This window comes from Opisthocomus hoazin, chromosome 9 (assembly GCF_030867145.1).
Source record: "Opisthocomus hoazin isolate bOpiHoa1 chromosome 9, bOpiHoa1.hap1, whole genome shotgun sequence".
Lineage (NCBI taxonomy): Eukaryota > Metazoa > Chordata > Aves > Opisthocomiformes > Opisthocomidae > Opisthocomus > Opisthocomus hoazin.
The window spans coordinates 12717965-12741455 of record NC_134422.1 but is presented as its reverse complement, the minus strand read 5'-3'; the positions used below and the strand labels follow the sequence as shown (position 1 = coordinate 12741455).

General features: G+C 39.9%; 1 protein-coding gene and 1 long non-coding RNA gene across 3 annotated transcripts in view; one reads left to right on the top strand and one right to left on the bottom strand.

Annotated features, from left to right (window-relative positions):
* The window catches only part of LOC142362362 (uncharacterized), a 28760-nt gene extending 7996 nt beyond the window's left edge, over positions 1 to 20764 (top strand). The window contains exons 4-5 of one of the 2 annotated variants that reach the window (XR_012764979.1): positions 7351 to 7450; positions 20246 to 20764. This is a non-coding gene — a long non-coding RNA (uncharacterized LOC142362362). Of the gene's footprint in view, positions 1 to 7350; positions 7451 to 13689; positions 15447 to 20245 lie in introns of those variants that run through there. The other variant, XR_012764980.1, reaches the window with a different exon arrangement.
* HACD2 (3-hydroxyacyl-CoA dehydratase 2) lies at positions 44 to 22738 on the bottom strand. The gene is made up of 7 exons (XM_075429826.1): positions 22562 to 22738; positions 17786 to 17903; positions 17405 to 17423; positions 12836 to 12924; positions 6768 to 6889; positions 5952 to 6130; positions 44 to 3647 (listed from the first exon to the last, which is right to left on the bottom strand). Exons 1-7 carry the CDS (start codon positions 22690 to 22692, stop codon positions 3565 to 3567), a joined length of 741 nt encoding a protein of 246 aa, XP_075285941.1. The 5' UTR covers positions 22693 to 22738; the 3' UTR covers positions 44 to 3564.
* Between the last annotated feature and the right edge of the window lie 753 nt (positions 22739 to 23491).

Genomic DNA, 23491 nt, shown 5'->3' with positions numbered 1-23491 from the left:
AAAGTATCTGCTTTTGTTCCTTAAACAGTAACAATACAACATATTTTGTTCAGACTGATTTTATTTGGATTATAGCAATTAGTATCACTGATCAGTAGGCCAAATCCAGGCAGAGAGCACAGGATCAATTTCACAAGGCAACAACACAGATTAGTATTTTTGCATACAAACCATTTCACTGCATTGTCAAGTAGAAATATCTTCCAAACATGCATAAAAAGTATATGCTTAATCTTTCAGAGCTCCACGTAATACCAGATTCCTAAATATACAAAAAATACACTTAACTTATAATAATCTTAGTGAATCAGACTTATAAAATTACAATTTTATTCTTCACAACATAGAAAAAATACAAAAATGACTATATAGTTTTCACCCAAATTTCACTGACATAAATATACATCAAAATGTATGATTTGATGTATACTCGTGAAAATTTTAAGCTGAAAGATAGGTTTTAAAATGACACTGCAATTGGTCCACACAAATGCCAACCTCTCTACTGATAAATAAAAAACCTCACTTTTGATAGAAATATCACATTGTGAAAAATTACAATTTACCTGCACTGTAACCTGCATCTTACTGTAATTTACAATATGAACATTTCTAGAATTCCAGTTGTAAACTATACACTGGTAAGAACCTTGGTCTTTTAGACGGTAATAACTACCTTGGACAAAGCCAGCATAGTAGAACATAAAGTACTGTTGACTGAACCAGCGCACGCAACACAGACTGCCAAAGGAGAAAACACGTCTGCTGCAGAAGTTTGGTGATGCTGATGGAAAACATGCAAGCCAAGTAAATAGTCGGGGGGAGGGGAGGAAGAAATCCTCTAGATTTGTGAGGAGGAGTATTAATCAAAGCTTCTATTGTAAAGTTCGCATAAACCACACCACAATTTCAGTAACATGAGGGGAAATTTGTTCTTGTATTATGAGGAGGAAAAAACCCGTATGTGTGACCTAAGTCAGTATTAGCGAAAAACCCAGACAGTATTAGGGCATCGCACTACAGTTCTTACTCAAGATCACCTTCCAATGACTTCCATGGAAGCTAAACTTGAAAAAGCACTGCAACCTGAAGTGCTGGAATTCTTGTATGTTCTAACTGCATGTTCATACTTCAGAATATAATTTTTAAATCAACTTTGCTGATAAGATTTCTTACTATCAAAGCAATTTGTTTTTGTTTTAAAAGGAAAAGTAACTCAATTTTCTTTTAAAAGGCTGTAGTTTATTTGCATTTGTGTGGTAAATTAATATTTTCAATTGAAGTAAATATTCCATAATAAAGCTTATTCAGTACAGACAGTTGCACAAGCCTTCTCAATACTGGCAGCTCTCTCTGCTTTTCCGAAGTGTCAATGCTATCTAATACAGATCTGTACTACATCTTTCATCAGAGCTATGAATTTTTTTCATATAGGAATATTACACAGCCTTTTTTTTTTCCTCCAAACTGGACAAACAAATTTGAAACCAAATCTTTTATTGGTTCAATCAAGAAAAGTTCAGGAGCTGAGCATCGACAACATCCAGTAACCTAAGTACATCACGAAATCAGATCTTTTAGATGACATCCTTCAGAAACACTAACGCCTTTGACACCAAGTATAAGCATCGTTGAATACAGAAACACTTTGAGGTTGTATATGGCCATAGCATTTTTGATTACAGCCAGTAACTGTCTCCAAAAGGTTTAAAATAGAAGCAAAGATCGTTATTGTCTCTTACCCTCTCCCTGCTTACAGAAGTCCTGTTTGTGTTGAATAGGAAAGATGTTATCCATGTTACTGAGCACTAGGAAAATTCAGTCAGACTTTTTGCTGGAGCCAAAGGAAATTACTGAAAAATGAAGGTTTTTTTTTTTTTTTAAATATAGCTCTGACAAACATAAACCAAAATAAATGTAAATCCACTCTCCCCAAGTGCTAGAACAGAGAGAGCCTGTGCCCTTAGTACTTACTGGTGATGCATCAAGCACAAGTAACTGGGACACAGATACGGGCCACGTCCAGGGAAGGTGCTGACAGGCACAGCACAAGCATAGTATAGTCGTGGTCACACCTCATTTATGCACTAAATGATGATGCCACAACAGGGAAGCCAGAAAGCCCTTGTGTTATTACCTGGTAGCTCTCACTGGGTGAAGACAGCAATACTCGACTATCGATTCCTAACAAAGACCATAACCTACACTTCCTTTTGCCTTTGCTTGGATATCTGTTCACTTCCCTGCTCCCCTTGTCCCTTTCATTCCCCTCCGCTGCCCCCAGTCAGCAGTCTGTTCGTAACTTAGGGCACTGCTCACAAAGCATTCTGCCTTGCCGCAAGGTTTTCTCAGTTCTTTCATTTTCTGTTGTACCTTCCCAAGGGAAGGCTTAGCCTGAGAGCCCAGAGAAAGCACCTAGGAAGATTTAACTTTCTATGGTGTTCTGCTGTTTCAAATGAACAAATGAGGGAAGGCTTGTCCAATCTGCAGAAAGCAGCATGTAACACATGCGATAATCTGATTTCAAAGAAAGAGCTTATGACTTTGCAACATTTCAGAAGCTGAGTGCCTGGAACTGCCAGCGTGATACATATTAGTCACTTGAGAAAAGTGAGGTTGAGGAACAAGGCCCTCAAATGATTCCACAGTTGACTAAATAGACCTCAACCCTGAAAGATGACTACCACTGAGATAGCGGACACTGATTAGAGATGATAATTTAAAGTAAAAAAAGGGAGAAGTGCACCTGTTTCTGGGTGACCTGCCTCCTTATATTGTTTAGATTCATTACTGATATCACTAGAAATATTACAGTTAGGGGTTTTTTTTAATATGTAAAAAACTACCCAGGGATGCAGTACTTAGAGGAGTTTTATGTTTCAGATAAGCATTACAGCCTCTGAATTAACATTAACATTTGAGTAATCAGCTTAAGCAAGATCTTCAGAGAACACACTCTGGTCCGACACCCTACTGTTCAAATTCCTAAAGAGCTACACTCCCCTTATTTCCCATAATTGGTTTCCTGCTCTTGTTCCCATCACCTTTTAAATACACAACCTACCTTTCTAAATTCAAACACTTTGCCTGGATTACGTTGTCCACTGGAGTCTCTAACAAAATCCTAAAGTATTCCAGAGCATACTGTTTGCTTTCACAGCAATGCATACAATTTCTGGCATGCAGTCAAGCACTTAAAGAAAGAGGTGTCAGTAATATAATCCCAATTCAAGCATTTAGTGTGTACAACTGCATCACTCATATTGCAACCTTCAGACATTTAGTAATAAATGAAAACCGTTTAGCACATCATTTAAGGAAAAGGCAAAGGCTAACTGCCAAGCCATATAAAGTTGAAAAGTTTTCCGAAGCACTGCAAGCTGAAAATTATTTCAATGTTTACATTGTGGGATTTCAGTGAAATTAGATTTATTGGTTATTCTTGCTAAATTATTGGTCTTTTACCTCTGACTTATTTTATCTTGGTGTATTCTTTATAAACGTGCTGGGTATTGAAAATCTGCAGCATTTTGATGTTTGAAAAGTTCTGAAAAAGAGTTGGAATTACTCCGACTTCTTGTGTTCTTCAGCATGGGAGAGTACTTTTCGCCTTTGATGTAGCATATGAAAATACAGCTGAGGAAAGACTGAAGAGAAAACAGACAAGTACATAAAGTATGAAGTGAGGCTTACATGTCAGCGTAAGATGCACAGTCACATGCTCAAGGTTACCAATTCTCTACTAAAAGAAAACACGCTTATCTGCTTTCCACTCAAGTCATCTATTGCCTTATATTCTTTAAGAGGGTAAGTGATACTGACCTTAGGCTTCACATACTATTTATTTTTTGCTAGAGCAATCACATTTTTAATTAAATGCAAAAGGCCTTATTTAACTCTGCATGTACAAGCAGGATGACAAAAGTTTCCTGAACTGCACAAACACAATTGGAAGAAAATACATTTCAGGGAGGAAAAAGTACTTCCAAAAGAGTAAAATTGCCAGATTTGATTAATTTCCTAATTCTAGCATCACTTTTTCAGGATCTAAGGAACTTTATACAAACTGGTGCCTCTTTCATCTCTTCTCTCTTTATCCTTCATGCAAAGCTTTTTCTCCTCATACCTCTATGACTACATTATGCAGTATGTTTGCAGAACAACAAAGCAGAGGATGGAAAATATACATACATAAACAGCAAACGCTAACATTGCTATAAGACACTAAACCTTTGTGAACCATATGAAAATTAAACAAGGTCAGGATCAGCCTAAATTATATCAGTTAAACATGCAAAGTGTTTGTCATAAACACAGGCCAAAGTCTACTTAATTTGTCTATTACATTTTTTTTCAGGTCAACACTTTTTCTTTTGGCTTTCTTTACCCTGTATTTCATTTCCTGATTGTTTCCCCCCATCCTGATTCACTCCACCAGTGTTAAGGATTGAATACAGCTGTCCAGAGACATAACAGAATACAGAGCCACGTGTTTTCTCCATTAGAAGTCTAAGTAATAGGGATCCATTATATGCAAAGAATTTAATGACATCGTTTCTAGTAAGCTGTCAATTTTCACAGACAAGTAGTAAATTAGAGATTTAAAGCGAGGTAAATGGCAAGACGCAACTATCAAGAAAATAAAAACTCAATTTTTAACAACAGTTTTCAAAGATTGCTTTGCTTGTGATATTAACATTCCAAAATTTCCAAAATTTTCAGTGGGTTCAGAAGGTGTAACTCCTGCATAGTCAGCTTTTATGAATGAACAACCAAACTGTGGTGTAATCAATTCCTGCAATGAACACTGCTTTTCTTGTATCTCAGGAATACCACAGGATTCATGTGAAAAGGCAGCTAAGACTGCTTGAGTCCAAGCAGTTGGTTTTCAGAGTTAATGTACCAATTCACAGAAATAATTTTAAAAAAATTTAAAAAGACTGCATTCAAGTTACACATCCAGCAAATAATAACAGATCACAGAAAACACCTCATTTAGGAGACAGCAATTTTCATGGAGAAAGAGGCTAAAATTGTTACTTGGGTTCAATGGGGGTTCCCTCCCACATGGCCTGTCAACTGTGATCTAGCTACCGCACGAGTAGTAATTAATACTCGTGGTTATTTTGACTAAACCAAAAGATATTATTCTGGCTGCTTGGAGTTAGTAACATCACCATTTTTGGAGGAGGAGAACAAGAAGAAACATGCAAGAAAAGTGTTTATTTATTTACTTTTTTTTGAAAAACACCTGGAAAAATTTATGAACCTTGATGTCAGAATTACAAGATGGTTCACTGCAAGTGTAAGGGCTTGTTACAGAGACAGCCACAGTACCGAAATTTAAATATGGCTTATCATTCTGCACAAACAACAAGGTTCATATAAAGACAGCTGCAGAGATAGCTAACAGCAGCAACATCATCACTACATTATTCTGCATGTTAGACTTTATTTGCACATTTAAATTTGCTAAAGGCTTCCATGTTCCTATTCCCCATTTCAAAGCAACAAAGACAAATCTTCATTCCATCTACAGAAGCATCAACCAGAAACTGTGTCAATCCAAGTTAACTCAATAGAAATGGTTCCCTACCCACTAATGCAAAAGCAATGTTCTTATTGCTGGTAAAGAACTGAATTTTAAGGAGCTGTTTTGAACTTTCTGCTCCTAGAAGTGGAGGGAAAAATAAAAAAAATGAAGATGTCAACGTTTGCCAGAAGTACCACAGCTATTTTTATATTCCAAATGTAAGAGAAAAAATATGTATTACTGTTTTGCAGGTGTTGGTAGAGAGCAATCCCTGAAGTTTTAATGCAGACTTTTTTCTTTAGATGATTTTCAAAATTAATTTTGCAAAATTAGTTATATGTATGTAAGTCCCACAATTATTATAGCTTTTCCTGTTACAGCTTTTAATATTATAAAACCTAAAAAAACTCATACTTACTTGGAATGTAAGAGATCATAACCAAGATCAGGAACGTATAGTAGTCAAAAGAAAAATTGTACTTGTTTGGTAAACTAATGGAATACAAGCCAGACTGCCTGACGAAAGGTAACGCAGCATATATTGTGAGTAATTCGCCTGAGACTCCCATTGGGTACAACACTATAAACAAAGTGTACCTAGAACAAAACATTTATGGAAAGGATTAAAAATTTTGATAAACTGACGAAATATTTGTGAAATGCTATTATGGCTATTAAAATTTTAAATTCTCAACTCAGTATTTCCCTTCGCTTTTATTTGATTAGAGCATGGCAATGTATGAACATTATTGCAAGAGAAGTATTCAAATCAGCAATCTGTTTGAATCTTTTAAAGATTACCCTTGAGAATCTAAAAAGCTATCGTTAAAACTATTCCCCCTCCACACCCCCCTTTGTTACTTTGATTTCTGAACTCTTTGGTAGAGATTATTATATTAATTAAAATAGGGCCAAACATAGTTGATATTAATCAATGAGTTTACACGTTGTTTCAAGTACAACCCTTGGATTCAAGGGTTACTGTTAAATGTCAGTTTCTGACAAATACAATCATTTTTGTAAATGGGGCTGAGTTCTGACATCTACTCTTTCAGCTTACAATATAGATTTTTTAAACCCAGAAATCTTCTGGAAAGACGCTAAGAAATCACTTGCATGAGCAGGACAATTAGCTCAAGGGAGAATCTAATTTTTTGTACTGCAGCTACTTTACAACATAAATATCCCTGTCAAACCAGTGCTTTAAGGCTGTGATTTCTATTATGCCACCTACCTGGCCCATTTGATGAGATAAGGGAGATGGTTTAACAAGCTAAACGTATAAAAAGAATAACGGATTATCTCAGTGATTGTCCAGGCCACCACAAACAATAGGACGCTATCTTCAGTTTGCACCTATAAGAAAGAAAAAAGTTCAGTATGAATTCAAGCATTACTAATTTCTCACCAGAGCCAAGAAAACCTCAAAGAAATCAATTCCCACGGGTTGCTTTACTGCATCGTTTTAGAGAACAGACTCCAAGAATGAGCTTAAAAGCAACATTAGTAACAACAATAAAAAAACCCTTCTTATCATGTTCCATATTTTTCTAATTGCTTAAGAACAGCTCTGCCTGGCGATCAGATAGCTTAACATCTCCCATTCTGTGCAAGGTAAACCAGTACAAGAAATCCCTGAAATGCTGAGAACAACTCATAACTCTTCCCATTCCCATACGGTACCAGCTTCTATTTCAGTCCTATGATTGCTTCCTAGTGCAGCAAGCAGAAAGGACTTGATATCTGGTTTAGACTTTATATTCTGATCCTAGTCCATACTACTTCTGAGTAGAAGCACTGTTTTCCTCTCTCTACAGGTGAGAAAGTGGGTCCTGATTTTGAGCAGCAGCAAAACAGCTAACATAAGGACACAGGCTGGGAGGAGAAGAAACAGAAGTTTAGGTTGTCTCACCTCAGGTAAGCTTGACAACTACCTGCTTCACTGTCCTTTGGTCCTTTCTCTGCTTATTGTATCCAACATAGTTCCTCTTAATGTTACACTCACGAGATTATAATGTTTCAGTGCTTTACACCGCTTAGAGCTTTTATTTCAGACACACGTCACTGTACCAGCTTTTACTCCTTTCATATTTTGAAGGTTAATCTTCAAAAGCATGTATTTTTAAATTAATTATTAGACTTATTAGATTCGGGCCCATAATTATGAGGTTTGTTTCAGACGCAGTAACACTGATGAAGTATATGGGGTCACGTACCCGTACTACAAACTCTTGAGAGAGTAAACTTGATTTTTGTGCAGCCCTACCCCTCCTTCTCTGCCCTTTAACGGAATTCTCAGCTGTATCAGTACCTTGAGCACAAATTCAGTGGACCGTGGGAACAAAAAGCGCTCAACCACAGGGGCCTGCATTTTCTTTTTTCCTCCAACTCTTGAAAAAAGGGAAAAGGAAGTCAGTAGGTGTGGGTAGTACACTCTATTCATCTTGGGCAAAATACACGTACAAATGAGAAAAGGAACAAGAAAATATACAGGCATTCAGAAACTTTTTAATAGGAGGAGACTGATCATACATTTGTGTGTAAAAATGCTCATGAGTATTACCCATAAAAAGCTTTCTGTTACTGCAAAACCCAGAAAGATTTATACAGAAATCTTGGGATATCCTGGAATGCAGAGCTGCTGTTAATCTATATTCTGCTGCGTATAACACTTCAAGTCACTTGAATTGCATTTTGCAGCAAATGCACCTTGTCCTTTTTCCACATGAAACTGATAATTCACTTATAAATTAATCTCCCTTACATCATCATAAGAGAACAAAATCCAAAACTCACTTAAAGATTTTCCAAGGAGAGACCAAATCTATTTTTCCATTGCTACAGGATCCTAATCCTGTTTGAGGTCTGCTTTATAAGCAAGATTTAGTTCTTAACCTGGAAAAGTTAACAGATCACAGATGATGCTGTTCCCAAGGAACAACGTGCTTCACAAGCACTCCAGAGCTGCATCTTCTGGTCAAATCAGGCATAGCAGCTTAGTGAGTTCATCTAAACCTACGTGTCACAGACCAAGCCGTACTTTGAAACCTCACTTCTTTCCCTAACTATGGAAGCCAATAAAACCAACAAACAAACATTTGTAGCTTGAAGTAGCACCCAAGGACATGAGCAAGTACAAGAAGCTGTGAAGCTAACAGTGAATGACACACGTAGAAGTAGTTACAATCCAGTTCTATCACAGGACTTCTGTAACAATCCCTTCTCAGATCTAGTCTTCCCATCTACTTCAATATTAGAATGTTTAGAAGTCCTTAGAAAAGATCACACCATTATAAACCACACACACACAACCCTGTTAAGGTCACTTCACAAGAATCACTGATTGTGCCTTTATAGCTTGTGTCCCTATTTAAGGAAGGAAGAACACTGGAAATTGGTGGTAGTTTTCAAAGGAAAGTGACCTATAGAGCTTTAAAATAGTTCCATTCTGTGCAATAAGAAACAGAAGACTACTGTGCATTCTATCATCATATTTTAACTACATTTCACAGCTCAGAACAGATCTGTCAGAAGTCTGTAACTACTAGAACATTGCTTTGAGGACTGACAATTTTTCAGTACTTCAAATAAAGACGTCTGAGATGCACATTATCAAACCCCTGGGAATGGATATATATAACAGTCTCTCGAGAGTCTTCTTCATTTAGGCACTGCCAATGCTGCATTTGTATCATTCTTCTTCAAAGCTGAGGATAAGGGGGATAGTACAGCCAATAAACAGTAGACTTTTAATAAACCACTAATCTCACTGCTGCCCTCAAAACTCAGTTTCTCTTCCTCTACTTTTTTCATGCCAGTCTTTGAAGGAGGTGTTAAGACAAAGTCAAAGCACATTTTACACTTTATTTACAACTTATCTGTCCAACTGCTGTAATAAGGGTCAATCATACCACAGGCATAATCTTTTGGCATGCATTTCAAACTAATTTATCATCAAGGAGGGTCCTAAATATATTTTAGCTTATCTTCAATACTATGAATAGCAATGTTTGTTCAAATGTAAGAGAATGCATAGCCTTTTAAGATGCAAAGATGAGAATTGATCAAATAAAGCCCAAGAGGTTTTTACTGTTCTCCCTATGCATGGAAAGGGAAATTCTGTAGATTTCTCCACGTTAAGAGCAACATTTTGACCATGATTTACAGAAATTTTCAGCTAAATGCATAATTAAGCAATCCAGTGCAGAAGAGTAAAACCAGCAGCAGCACAATGCAACTGTAATGATGAAACAGCATGTCCCTCTCCAAAGTGCTGGTTCTCTGATAATTAAAAAAAAAAAAAGGAAGCTACAAAGTAGGGGCAAAGGGCCTGACAGACATTTGTGTTCTACAGTATTACTCAGATTTTACACAGACATAACGCAGTGATGAAATCAGGCTTTTCAACTGCACTCGCCCATTTAGAGTTCTCAACTTTCCAGTATAGACTTCTTTTACTACAACTTTGTCTTAAATATCATAAATTAAGATACAACTGCAGATACTAGAGTCTTAATTACCAGCTCAATATTCTTCACACCACCTCGTTTGACTGTGTGTTCTAGAATCACAGAATCACAGAATAGTAGGGGTTGGAAGGGACCTCTGTGGGTCATCTAGTCCAACCCCCCTGCCGAAGCAGGGTCAAGAAAAGAAAAGGTTCCTCTAAACATATACTACACTTATCTGCAACTTATCGGTAACTGGACCCAATTGGATAAGCATTAAATCACTGCTGACACCATTTTTTAATTACCTATCAGAACTGCATGTGGAACTATCTATCAGAACAGAACTCTATGAAGGCCTGCCATGATGTCACCAGATGGTATCATTGTTCACAGAGTCAAAAAGAGAACTCTGAAGGGCACCTTCTGTTCTCCCATGCTTACTTTCTTCTAGCCCTTCATGCCAGTCTGCTCATTCTCTTCCCTCCTTTGTAGAAGTGGCAGTAAAATTCACCAAACCGATTCCTTTCCGATGTAATACCAAAATGATTCCAAGTACTGTATTACATGCCAGGCCCTCCTCCACTAAGCCAACAGCTACTCCTGTGGTGGAGGTAAGGGGAATCGCATTGCTACCCAAAGAAGTATGCAGTGCTTTAACATTTGCCATGCTTTAACATTTATTATAAAGACTTTCATATTGAATTTAACAACACATCAGCACTAAATTCAACAAAAAGCACAAACATGTTAGTGGCAAGAAGCATGCTTCAAATCACATCACATATCTAGAAGTATATTCTGACAGAAAGGAGGGATGCAATACAGATGTTTCTTCTTTTAACTGTATTATATATGAAAACAGTCTGGAAAAGCAAGATACTGAACAAGTTTCACTCAAAAAATTAAAGAGGAAAACTGCATTTTATTTTACAAGAACCTCATGCAACTGCATAGCTTACAAGTTCCATAAAGCTGTGTGAGAATTTAATCCTGGACTTCACCATGGAGCTCACTTGTGCAGACAGCCCTTTAGAAAAAGTAGAACACTCATGACACTTTCAATACATCTCCCCAGGTGAGACTGCATGCTCCCTGGTTAGGGGGAAGGGGAGGGGTCGGAATACAGCCTCTTCTTTTGATTTATTTGCTCTAAGTCACAGGTGAAAGACTCATCACAGGATTCCTCATCCTTACCATTCTTATGCCCACTTTCTAAGACATTAAAAAAAAGTGACACAAAATAGTCTTTCGCAAGACTTTAACCAAAAGACACACAAACGTGAGGAAAAAACAGCTTGTGATATTGTTGAAAGGATTCTTGTTAAAAATTGAACATTAGGCTGAACTTGTTGCTCACATTCTCTCTCATTTTGCTGGTTTTCTCTGGTAAGAATGTGGGCCTAAGTTCCAAAAAACCTAACAGGATCATTTTACAGACTTCCCTTTGATGTCTAACAGACAACACATGGAATAATTCTAACCTACACAAACCAACTTTTAACATCTGGGTTGCGTCAAAACCAGGAGGCAATTAATAAAACCAGATTATCACTGTTCTTTATGAAGCACCAGGTACCCCAACATTATACAGGTAACAAGCAAAACCACAGGTGTATTTCTTTAAAAATACTTTATACACGTATCTAAAATCTAGTGTCTTGGAATCACAGTTTTTTGTTCAAAGTCTAGTATTTATCTCCAGTGAATTAACAGACTGGAGTATATTTATTTGCACCAAAAGTGAAATCAGTTAGAAGACAAGTATTTACAGGATTTTGAGTTTATTGAGAAAAATAACGTTCCTCCACTTTAAATAGCGTGAAACTAAGGCTCCACATGAACAAGCACCATAATATCAGAAAGAGCTATTAATTATTAGGAACTACAGTGACTTACATTACTACATGTGGATAGATGCTCTGATAACAGCTTCGGAGTAAGGAAGAGAAAGCAGCTTCCCTGAAGACTTGCTAATGAGACAAGCTCCTTAACACATTCTCCACATGAAGTCACAAAAGATCTTATGCAGATAATGACACTAGATGACCATCACTTATTTCAGGCAGCCATGCCGACACTAACATCGACTGATTTTTCTTTAATGAGAAGAAAACCAGTAAGATAGGTTGGCTAAAGTAACAGTACAGGTGCAGCATATCTGGCCTACTACAAGGTATTCAGAAGACATGAAAGAGTCAGTCAGCATGACCTATATCAATTCAAGCATATTTAGATTTTTAAAATAGCTGTCAGGAATAATTTTCAAATAAGATTGCTTCCAAAAGATTCTGCAGAGGCTTGTATAAAGTACAGCAACATTTGGTGTGATAAGCAACGAGAAAAAACACCCAAGCCCCAAAACCTACCTACTCCTGAATGTAAGAAAAATGAATGAAGGACAGAGGGAAGACTATCCTGGAGAGTGATAACACAGAACATCCAGGCATTGCTGTGCACAAACAATTACGGGGGAGCTGCCATGTGCCACAGTAAAGAAAGCAAATTGTGTATGGAAGAGGGGGGGCAGTGAGGAGATTTTGCTATTAATTATGGCACTAGTGAGATAAATACTAGAACGTTGTCCCAAATTCTGGGTTCCATATTGTACACTGGAACATCTTTAACTTTCAGTAAGAACTGCAAAATCTATTCAGGAGCTAGATGTCTTACAGGGAGAGAATCAGACCTCAGTCTATTTGATTGTCAAGAAAGATGATGTCAAACTTATTTTTATTACTTTTGATCCACAGACATTCATATATTCACATTTTAAGGAAAATAAGACAGTGATCAACACGTGCTTTGCAGCATGGGTCATTAGTTTTTCTATCTATTTTGTAGCTTGACTTACCTCTTTTACACTATGTGTTACTGCCCACGTCAGGAAAACCCTTGACATCACTTGGAAAGCAGTCAGAACAACAGAAGAAGGAACAATGCCTGGAAGATATTTTTTAATTAGTAAATATTCCTGACTATTGGCATGGGAGGTGGGGAAATAAAACACACCTAAGCCAAAGTCCATTTATTTGAAATTTTTGGAAGGAAAGCATTTAATATTTTTTTTAATTTGAGAGTATGAAGTCTGTCCTGTGGTGTGTTTATACAGCCTAATGCAATGCAATCTCCTGAGACAAGACTTTGTGCAGCAAAATGCAAATGAAAGTAATTGGTCTTGTTGCAATCACAGCACATTCCTTAATACACAAAACAGCTGAATAAGATGAGGTAACTTCAATCAAATAGCTTTTGGCACACAGTCTTTCAAATAAACCCTGTTTGATTAAAATATCCAAGACACTCTTCATTACTGTGATTTAAAAAGTAAAATCAATAAATATGTTTTGCATAGTATAACCCCAAAAACAGCAAGCAAAAAGTATAACTACATTGCAAAAACACTGATCTAGCCCACATTGTGACAGTTACAAAGTTCATAATTCCCTCCTAGGAATATAACTTCAAAAAAACAAAACAAACAACACAAGGACTAGCTGACACATTGTTTGGTGCAGAAACAAGTTCAATATTTCCTCCAAGAAACAAATTTCACTGGTTCTTCTAAGCAAGTTCTGAGGTGCTGAATAAACTGCCACTGAAAGGATCCTACACACCTAGGTCTGACAGATTAGGAATAGTTTTAGACTGCAAGATTACACAGAATTTCTAAACTTCACAGCATAAAGTTTTATTTTTTTCCAACAGCATGATGAAGACAAATGTAAAAGCAGTTGCAGCTCCTAAAATGAAGTAAAAAGCACTTCTAAAACAAACGCAAATCACATCTAGCAACACAATCAGCCTCAGAAAGATGTAAAGACCAAGTTGAAAAGTGGAAGAGGAAGAAAGAATAAGAAAAGACAAAAGCAAGTTTCATTAGAATTATTTTCCAGTCACACAGTCATGTTAGTCTTCTGTCAGAGTAAAGAGGGAAAAGTCCTACACACCCCGTTCTCTTCAGTTTTATCAGGTATTGTTCATAATCTAATTTCTGTGGTAAAACCTTAGGGCAGACAACACAAAAGGGGGTGCTGCAAAATCCCACAATCTGTACTCATTAAAGGCTCACTCCTACGATGTAACAGACCTTTTCTTCTATACAGTTTAGATCATCCCTTCCTAAGCAAGATAAACTAATGTTCTTGCAAAGGAATCTATAAATAAGCCAAAAAGACTTTACAGGAACCATCCAACAATCTCTCACAAGTAAGACAAACAAGGTTTGTCATTACAGCCAAGACAATGCCAATCTATGCCAAAACCTGGAAATCAAAATAAGCAACTCGCCAGCTACAAGTTATGTAGACTTTACTTGCCTCTAATTATTTACTCATTGCATCGAAAAACTACCCAACAGACTATTTTAAACTTGGTATTTTTAAAAACATCTGTCATCACCTACCCAACACTGCACATGCTAGAGCGGTGCTTGACAGAGGGCTCAGGCCCAGAACCAAGCAGCAAGTAAGCCGTGCGCAGACCTCTTCCGGAGCCTGGGCTAAGCCTCCCACCTCCAGCAGGACATCCTCCAACTCCCAACAAGTGCCTCCTCTCTCCCAGGGAGCTCCTGACTGAGAACAGGCTGTATGCCTAGCTTACAGGTGGAGCCCTCGTACCCCTCCTAACCGAGCAGGCTAAAGCTAAGTCAACCAGTGCTGACTTTGGCGTACCAGAAGGTTACTGGTAAGCATTGCTATGGTAGGAAGGCTGGGTCTGTACTCCTCAAAGCCTTCTTGCTTTTGTTCTCCATTCCATTCACAAACTCCCTGTACTACTATTGCGTCTTCATTTTGGCGGCTCCTATCACCTCCTTCCATAACAAGTTCCTCCAGGCAGAAGCTCTTCTATGCTATCAACGCCACCCATACACCTGGGGTCTGTCTGCTACATGTCAAGGAACTGCACGTGCACTTTCCATTTGCCTGGCCTCCAGTATCTCCTCTTGGTCTCTGGGCTACACATTACCTCCTCCCTTCACCTAGAGCTCTCCTCCTTCATTTTCAAAATCTTTGCCACATGCCAAACTTCTCTTCTCAGCCATGCCTGCTAGAGACATTCCCCTATCAATCTTCGTATCTTGAAGAACTTGCCTCACAGATGCTAGCATTTCAGACGCTACTGAAAAGATGTGGAGGGGAAAGTTATGCGGATACACACAGCCATCTGTCACAGATAAGCTCGTCTATTGACAGAGAATTACAGCTCTACTTATAGCAATTAGTGTAGCAAGAGCAAAGGACTCTGCAAATTTCCTGTTTCTCTTTGCATAGAAACTTCTACTAGAGTCTACAGTAGGACTACAGCAGACTGCAGCAGTGCATCCAGCTGTGTAAAAAACCCTCACTTTCTTTGAGCTGACAAATGCTTCCATTAACAGAAAAAAAAAAATCCATGAGCAGTTATAATAAAATAAGGCAGTTATAATAAAATAAGTGGGTTTGTTGTAAAAAACTTTGTTATGGAAAGCAAAAAGATAGAGTTATAATGCTATAAAATGTTGCAATATTCCACTAATGGCTCTCTTCACTAATATTAAATTGTGTGACCAAGGATAACACAGGCTAAATGGATCCACACCTCAAATCAGCTGAGCCAGGATTATTAGCTTTGCACACAGACAGGCTGGTACAGTCATCTCGTCTGCTGTTCCGCACCAGCCTGGAAGGTGAAAAACAGGACTCCCTCCTGCTGTTCACTGATTTGTGTTGGCATATACTCTAAAGTGTGAGGAAAATATAATCCAATTTTTTACACTTGTTCTTAGATTTCATGCTAGTATACACTGGCATTTGCACACGAGTTTAGTTTAAGAGAACAGTAGAGCATTACAGATTTAACTCTGTCCCAGCCAAAACCCGGACAGATAGTAAAATAGCATTTTATTTGCAAGTTTTTTTGCCCAGTGTTCTGAGATTTAACTTGTCCTTCTCGCCAACTATTAAGTAAGACTTCAAAAATTTCACATTTTATTATTAATTTTTGACAATTTTTTTAAAAGTACGTATGGTTTATTCTGGTAAAAAAAACAGTAATTGAGATTTAGTAAAACAAAACTGTATTGGAAGGACTGCCGTGGCAACACAGGCAACTATACAATGCATGTAGTTTACTTGGAGAAGCCTCCTCATTAATTTGAGGAGTATATGATCACTCATTTCTTGGGATGATATGTGCACCATCTACACACTGTCCTTTATAAAATAACATTTTCAGAGTAACTGAATTAGGAGGTCAAAACTACTTTATCAAGTACAGAATTAGACTGCCCTCTGCTGACAAAGTTATGTATATGATTTTAAGTTTTCCAGCTACCACATTTGGTTATTCAAAAAAATTAAAATGTTTTGCACAGGAATTCAGTATGAACCTACTTGTACCATAATGATACACCATCTGGTATGTAGATTGTTTGTACGCTATGTGCAAAACAGCAGTTTTGTAGCTGCAGCTTTAGGGATATTAATGACATCTTACTCTTTAAATAGCAGCTAGAAAATATTTAGATAACGGCTCACTTTTATTTAAAAATCACACAACAAACTACCTGAACGTAAGGCTGTCTCTTTGCAAATACTGGATTGTTTAGAAAAATCAGAGTTAAGCAAAGGTATGCAGACAGGCACCGCTCCCTTCTATAGCACAAGGGCTTTGGTCTTGCAGAGGTTGCGACACATGATCTCCTCTACGAAGAAAACATCCAAATGCTGAGGCCAAACTGTTCACCACTCACGACGACTAACAGACTAGACAAGACGCAATCCTCTCAAGACGTGAGGCTCTTCAGGTTGACTGAACCCTGACACTGCTACTGACCCCAGGCCACTTATACACAACTGAGTTCTGCTACTACCAGGCTAACAAACAACCCTCACCGTACAGGCTAACAAGAATCGTCAAGTCGTAGGTAATTCTTACTCTCCTAGACAGCTCCACTGAAGCACAGCCGAATCTGGGACAGAGAGTGGTTACCCCTTCCTAATGTTACAACGTGTATCTATGCTCTATAGATATGGGCAAAGTTCAGTGTTTGAAATGTTATTTTTATGGGAATTTAAAATACTTCCAGCTAGAAATTTTTTTTTTGAGGACAGACAGCTTGGTACAGAAGATTATAGGATGGAGAGAGAGAGAGTAATGATATACTATAAAACATTTATAAACTGATCCAAGTTTTGTAGTATTACAAGGATCTAGCTAAGAATAGAAAGTCAAAGTAATTGAAAACCTGTTACACTATTTTCCTTTTTGTGGTTTAACTTGTCAAATTATTCAGTAAAAAAACTGGAACGTGCTTCAAGCAAACATTAGTGACTTATGCAAGAACTAAATCTGGCAATTAATATAACATTTTTAATGCTAATATATTGCTAAAACTGCACACTTTTATAAAAATAATAAAACTGAAAATTTGCAAGCTTACCAAATGCACAGTGCAGAATCTAGAACAAAAAAGAAAAAAATCAAATCACTAACATTTCAAATGAAGCAATTCAGAAACACATTTAATTCTATCACAAGAGCTTAAGACTCAATACGTGTATCTCAAAGATTAAGCTTAATATTTAGCTCTGCTGTCCAAGCTAAATAGCAGACAGACAGTAGGCTCCCCCACCACTTGCTAACAGGAAAAATTCAGCATTTGTGTGAGGCGTATTTCTTACGTTTACCTTGAAATCACTCTATCAGTGCTAATGAAAAAAACAGGTAGCTAGAAAGCACTGTTCAACAAAGGCTGCCTTAGTTCTCCTAAAAAAACCACTCATGCAAATAGTAATAACTCTAGGAAGACGACTACACCTACCTCCAGCAAAGCTCCAGTTTGGAAGAATTTCAGGGGCTTTTCTATTGAATAGTAAAGGCTATGGTAGCTACCTTTAGCCAGGTATGCTCGAACTAGACCAACTGCAATAACAAGCCATCTGAAAGAGAAAAAAGTGTAAGAGAAGGAGACATTAAGCAGAGCATAAATACAAAAAAAATCCTTAATTCCTCTTTCAATATCTGAGAAAACAACAGGCATATAACTGTCCTGAGAGACACTGTTTGCCTGCCCTCTGCAACACTGAAAACACTAAATATTTGCATTCTCTGAAAAATCTATCAAAGTGAAAGATTATGCATTTTTTAAACATCTTTCAGCACCAACATGATACCAATATCTTTAATCTCTACGTTTATTTTTCAGTGAGCTGTATTTAACTTAATTATGGAACGTATTCATGACATTTTAAATAAGACTGGCATCACATTTTGTTTAGTTTAAGCAGAAAACCATTTACTGCTAGTCAAGATCTCTTACTATACCACAGAAGTATGACGTAAATAATTAAGATTCAGAAGGCATTCATTGTACTGTTTCAGTTCAAGTAAACCCTTAGCCTTTATGATAGACCATACAGATTAATTGCTGGCATATATTTTATGGGAAACAGTTATGGATAAGTAACTGCCAGAAAACTGAGCCTGCTAAAGCCTAAAGGCAGCAACGGCCATTCCTGTCCCAGCTTTCTGTTTTAAGCAACAAATACTCTAGGCCTATATAAGTAGTGCATACGTAACTGCAACTATGCTATAAACAATGTGACCTGTCAACGCTACTGATTTTCCTCTCAGGTAAGTTAGGAAGCAACCCTAAAAATTTTTCCTCCAGTCCTGGCCGATGCAGTAACGTCACTACTGCAGCTGTCCAGAGTCAGTGTTTGCTCACAACCTCAAAAATTCTTCTGTGAAGTCTGGGGCAAGCCACAAAACTAAGGTGGGTACATGCTGGTCAAACACTTTATTTGAAATTAGCATCCATAGTTAACTTGGTTTCCAGCTGCTTGTGGCAAACATGGGGAGAAGGGGTTGGTCAACGCGAAGTAGGAATCCTTATCAGCAGCTCCTAAACTTTTCACTGACAGGCTCATCCTGGCTGTCTTGCCCTCAGCTACTCCTAATGCCACCCTGCTTCACCTCCACCTCCCTCTAAACCCAGAAGCGCTGTTACAAAGCTTGTGCTAACAGTCACCAGGGATCTCTGCTAACAACGGTGCACCTCAGCGGAAGCGTGTGTAGACATGTAGAAAGTTCCCTAACTATGCAATAGTTTTTCACCCTTTGGACATAAAACCTGCAGCTGTGGTTTTGTAACAGGGAAGATGAAGAAATTCCCTTAATTTACAGCATATTAGATGCTTACAAGTACCACATTACCTTAAGTATTATGAAGTATATACATATATTGTCCCAAATGTAATAGTTGTTTGAAATACACTGTGAAGCTCAGATTTTTCAATAATAAGTAACCCTGACATCCAAGTTTGTGTTCATAACAACATTTGTTAGTACAGCTGAAAAAAAGCTATTTCATTTTTTCTTGATTGGTAAAGCACCCGGCTCCCAAAGGAGCTCCAGCCCCGTGCCCATCTGCACCCTCCCTGCTGCATCACTGACTCCATTAAGACTGTATTTTCCTTTCCTAAAGACCACATCTCTCTTCATAATAAAATTACTGTCCTTCAAAAAATTTGACACAAAGTACTAATCCGTACAAACTAAAAGCTGTGCCTACTTAAGGGCAGCAAAAGGCACCACTGTCACACACAAGCTAAGCTATAAGTTAGTTTTTCCAGCTTTCTCTAACCTAGACACTTAAGTCTACCCAACATACCAGCTGGAGTTATGTTTCATTAAATTAACACTGCTGTGCATGTAAGCTTTAAGCTAGATCCCCACCCTCTTTGATTAATCCAAACTGAGTTTAATTCCCTTTATTTCCCAAATGAGTTTAACTCCCTTTATTTCTCTTACAAATTATAAAAGGTGTTTTCTTATGCAAAGTTGCCCGAGGTTCTGCATCATTTATGCAAGAGAACACAGCAAAGCTATGCAGTGAATGAACCTGAAAAGGGAGACGTGTACTTTGACTCTCAAAAACTAGTCGCTGAAGACGTGGACAAAGAAACTGAAAACCCAGACCACTCTTTGCTCAACACAGATAACACGAACCCTTGCGAATTCAAAAGCTATTACACTAAGATCTATCTCACTGAGTGAAATCCTTTTGAAATTCATTGTTTATACCACCATCAGCTACCAGAAATACTAGTCAGTTACGGTACTTGACTAAAAATAAGGAACATAATCACATTTTAAAGCAGCTTATCAAACATTTACACTCAACTCTCACCTCATGCCCTCCCTCGGCCCCCGCAATTCAGTGATTTCAGTCAACCACAGTTTTTAGGAAATAATTTCTGTGCTTCATCTATGCCCCCAGAATCAGCTTCCTATGCCAGGTCAGGCATGGCTACGTGACTTCATGCTGTGATGGGAAAATAGCAGCCTGACTGAATGCAGAAGAAAGATGCAGTGCTTTCTACAACTTAACGCTTTGAACCATGGTCAAAAAATTCTGAGCAAGCACAGCTGAGAACCAACCACAGGACTGGTTATTCCCTGTTGTGTCACGTTGGCCCCTTCTCTGAAAGAAAACACCCAAATGTGAACCAAATGGTAAGCGTGTGCAGCCTCTTTTAGAGATCCACAGGTATACACACTTCTGCTGCTGTTTTGCTCCTGCAAAAGCCATTGTATTGCTAGGAATCCATATACTACAGCACTACAGTACAAGACGAGAAATAACATCTATTATCTTTATAATCAGTATGCTTTCTTTAGCTAAGTCAAGATAAATGCAAAGTAAATACAATAATTATGCTGAGATTGTTCAATTGTTACTTGATCCATTTTAAATAAAGCTAATAGCTAAGGCAACTATGATTTTAAAATATTTACTTTACCAGCTATTGATTGCACAACAAAGCTCTTGTGTGCTTCAGTTTAAAAGCAACTTTTTTGTAAAGCAAAACAAAACAAAAAAACACTTAAAAAGAAAAAATCCCGTGTGCTTTTACAGCATCACTTCATCATCTGGGCACCTTCAAATTTTTGGTGTTTTATTTTCATAATTCTCTTTCCAAGACAGTGCTGTCTGAGAAACTAAGTCTGAGCACTCCGATTGAGATGAGGACAGTAACTAATTACTGCCACCAGCTGCGTATCAATCTTTTCATAGGAACAAGTGAGCTTCTGCCAACCAACTTCTGAAAAACTACCTCATTATGAAGTCTTTTAAAAAGAAGAAAATAACTAATCGAGGTTTTTTCCCAAGCTCAACGTTGTATATTGTGAATTTCAGCAGCATCCAGGGAAAGCGCAAAATCCTCGTCCATTTGAAGACAAATCATCAGCTGGAGCCCTCAGTGACTACCCCAAAAGAACGGCAGTGAGTGAACCCTGATCACAGTAATCCTTGTGGTAGCTCCCCAAGCCGCAGAGATCATCTATCACAAATCTGCCCAGAAAAAGCAGGTCGTGTCACAGCACCATAAGCCACATCCCACCCGAGACTAGTTTGGTATAAATTGGGGAAATGGGTAACATCATGATCCAGATTTATGTGACAACGGGAAGCTAAATACAGTTTAATATACAGTTAAATATGCTATTTAGTTCTGAGTTTCTAACACTGGGATTTGTTTTATTTTTTTCTTCTGAGGAAATAGAAATTTCATATGCTGAGGAACTTGCCTACCATGATAAGAAGTTCACCACCTTTAAAGAAACTTTCCATTTACACTGCAATTTCTCCCTCAGGTTTTCGAGATCTTTCATAAATGTAAGTGAACTCAATATGAGCAGCTCGGTGAGCCGGCAAATGCTTTTACTACTAAGAAGAGCTCAGAGACGTTAACTTGTTAACACTGTGCAGGGACATCAGAACAAATCTGGGGCGACCTCCTGAATGCCCGTACCGTGGTACTCATGCAATTAAGTATTTCTGAAACAAGAGATTCCTTTTTTATCAACCTGGTGGGTGATTATCATTCCCCTCTGAGTGAAATACTCCGCACATATCAGGCGAAGCCGTAGATCTGCTTCGCCATCACACGCCGGCTGGGCGCCGGGCGTAAGGAGCGCCGCGCAAGAACGGAGCTCTCCCCCCGGGCGACCCGTGCTCCCCTCGGGGTAACGCTCTTCCGAGCGGGAACCGCGCCAGCTGTCACCAGCAGAGGCACAAATCCCCCCGTCCGACTGCCCGACCGAAACGAATCGCGTCTGTCTTCGTTCTGTGCTCCTCCTTCCCAAAAACGAGCGAGACTGCTCTGCCTGCCTGCCTGCCGCCTCACCGGCCAGGGTTACCCAGCAGCGAGCAAGCTCCTTCGGGACCCATCGTCAAGGCTCTTTTCTCCTCCCACCCGAACACCCTCTGTCCGTCCGTCTGCCTGCCCGGCCGTGCCCCGGCCCCGCGCCGCCCGGCCCGCCGGCCCGCAGCCCGCCCCGCGCAGCCCCCCCGCGCTCGCCGGCTCCCAGCCGCTGCCGCTCCCCGACGGGACGGGCGCAGCGAGCCCCGCCGCGGACAGAGGAGCCGCAACAGCCGGCGGCGCCCGGCCGCCCCCCCCTCCCCGCGCCGGCGGGCAGCGGGCAGCCGGTGCGGGGAAAGTTTGCGCGGTGCGGGGGAAGGCGACGGCGGCCCCTGCCCCGGGGAGGCGGACGGGGCGCAGAGGGGAGACCCCCGCGGGCGCCTCCTTACCCCGCCGTCATCACCACGTTGTAGATAACGAGGTAGGCCGTGGCCAGGGCGCCCGGGCCCTTCCTCCGCCGCGGCGGCTGGCTGCCGTAGCCGTTATCCGCCCGGCTGCCGCCGCTGCCAGACGCCGCCATGTTACCGGGCTCCCGCGGCCTCCGCCCGCTCTTAGCGCACGGCGGGGCCGCGGGGCGGGGTCTCTCCGCCTCCGCCGGCGCCGCCATCTTGGAGGCGGGCAGGGCGCTCCGCGCCGCCGTTGGCCCGCCCGCCGGGCAGCGCGGAGCTCGGAAACCCGGACGCGGAGCGGCGGCCAGGGCCGGGAGCTTCTCCTCGGCCGCAGCGCTGCCGCGGCTCGATCGCTGCTTGAGAGAGGTGAAAAACGCGGCTCCGCGGGGAGGAAGGCGTCTGTCAGCGCCTTGGAGAGGGTCGTAGCGCTGGGTGTCCGCCTGAGGTTGCCTTAGGAACGTGTGTAGGGTTCATCCCTGCTCTCGTTTCAGCAGCTGCCGGAGCCGGGCGGTGCCGGAGCCGGGCGGTGCCGGAGCTGTGGCTCGTTTTCTGCTGGAGATCTAGACAACAGCGAAAACCCGGGTAGCGTTACCACACAGCTTCGTGTGCTCCTGACGGGAGTCGTGACCAGAACTGCCTTTCCGAAGAGTTACAATGAAAGGATGAAAACCGCTGTTTCTGTTTTCCCCTACTGAAGTTGTAAATATTCTGTGGAATTACAACTTCCAGGAACAATTCTCGATTTATGTTTCATGGGGGTGATGGTGCGGTTACTTCATGAGCAGTGCAGAACATGAAGCATAACCCACCCCCCGCCCCTGCAGAATCACAGAATTGTCGGGGTTGGCAGGGACCTCTGTGGGTCACCCAGTCCAACCCCCCTGCCAAAGCAGGGTCACCTACAGCAGGCTGCACAGGACCTTGTCCAGG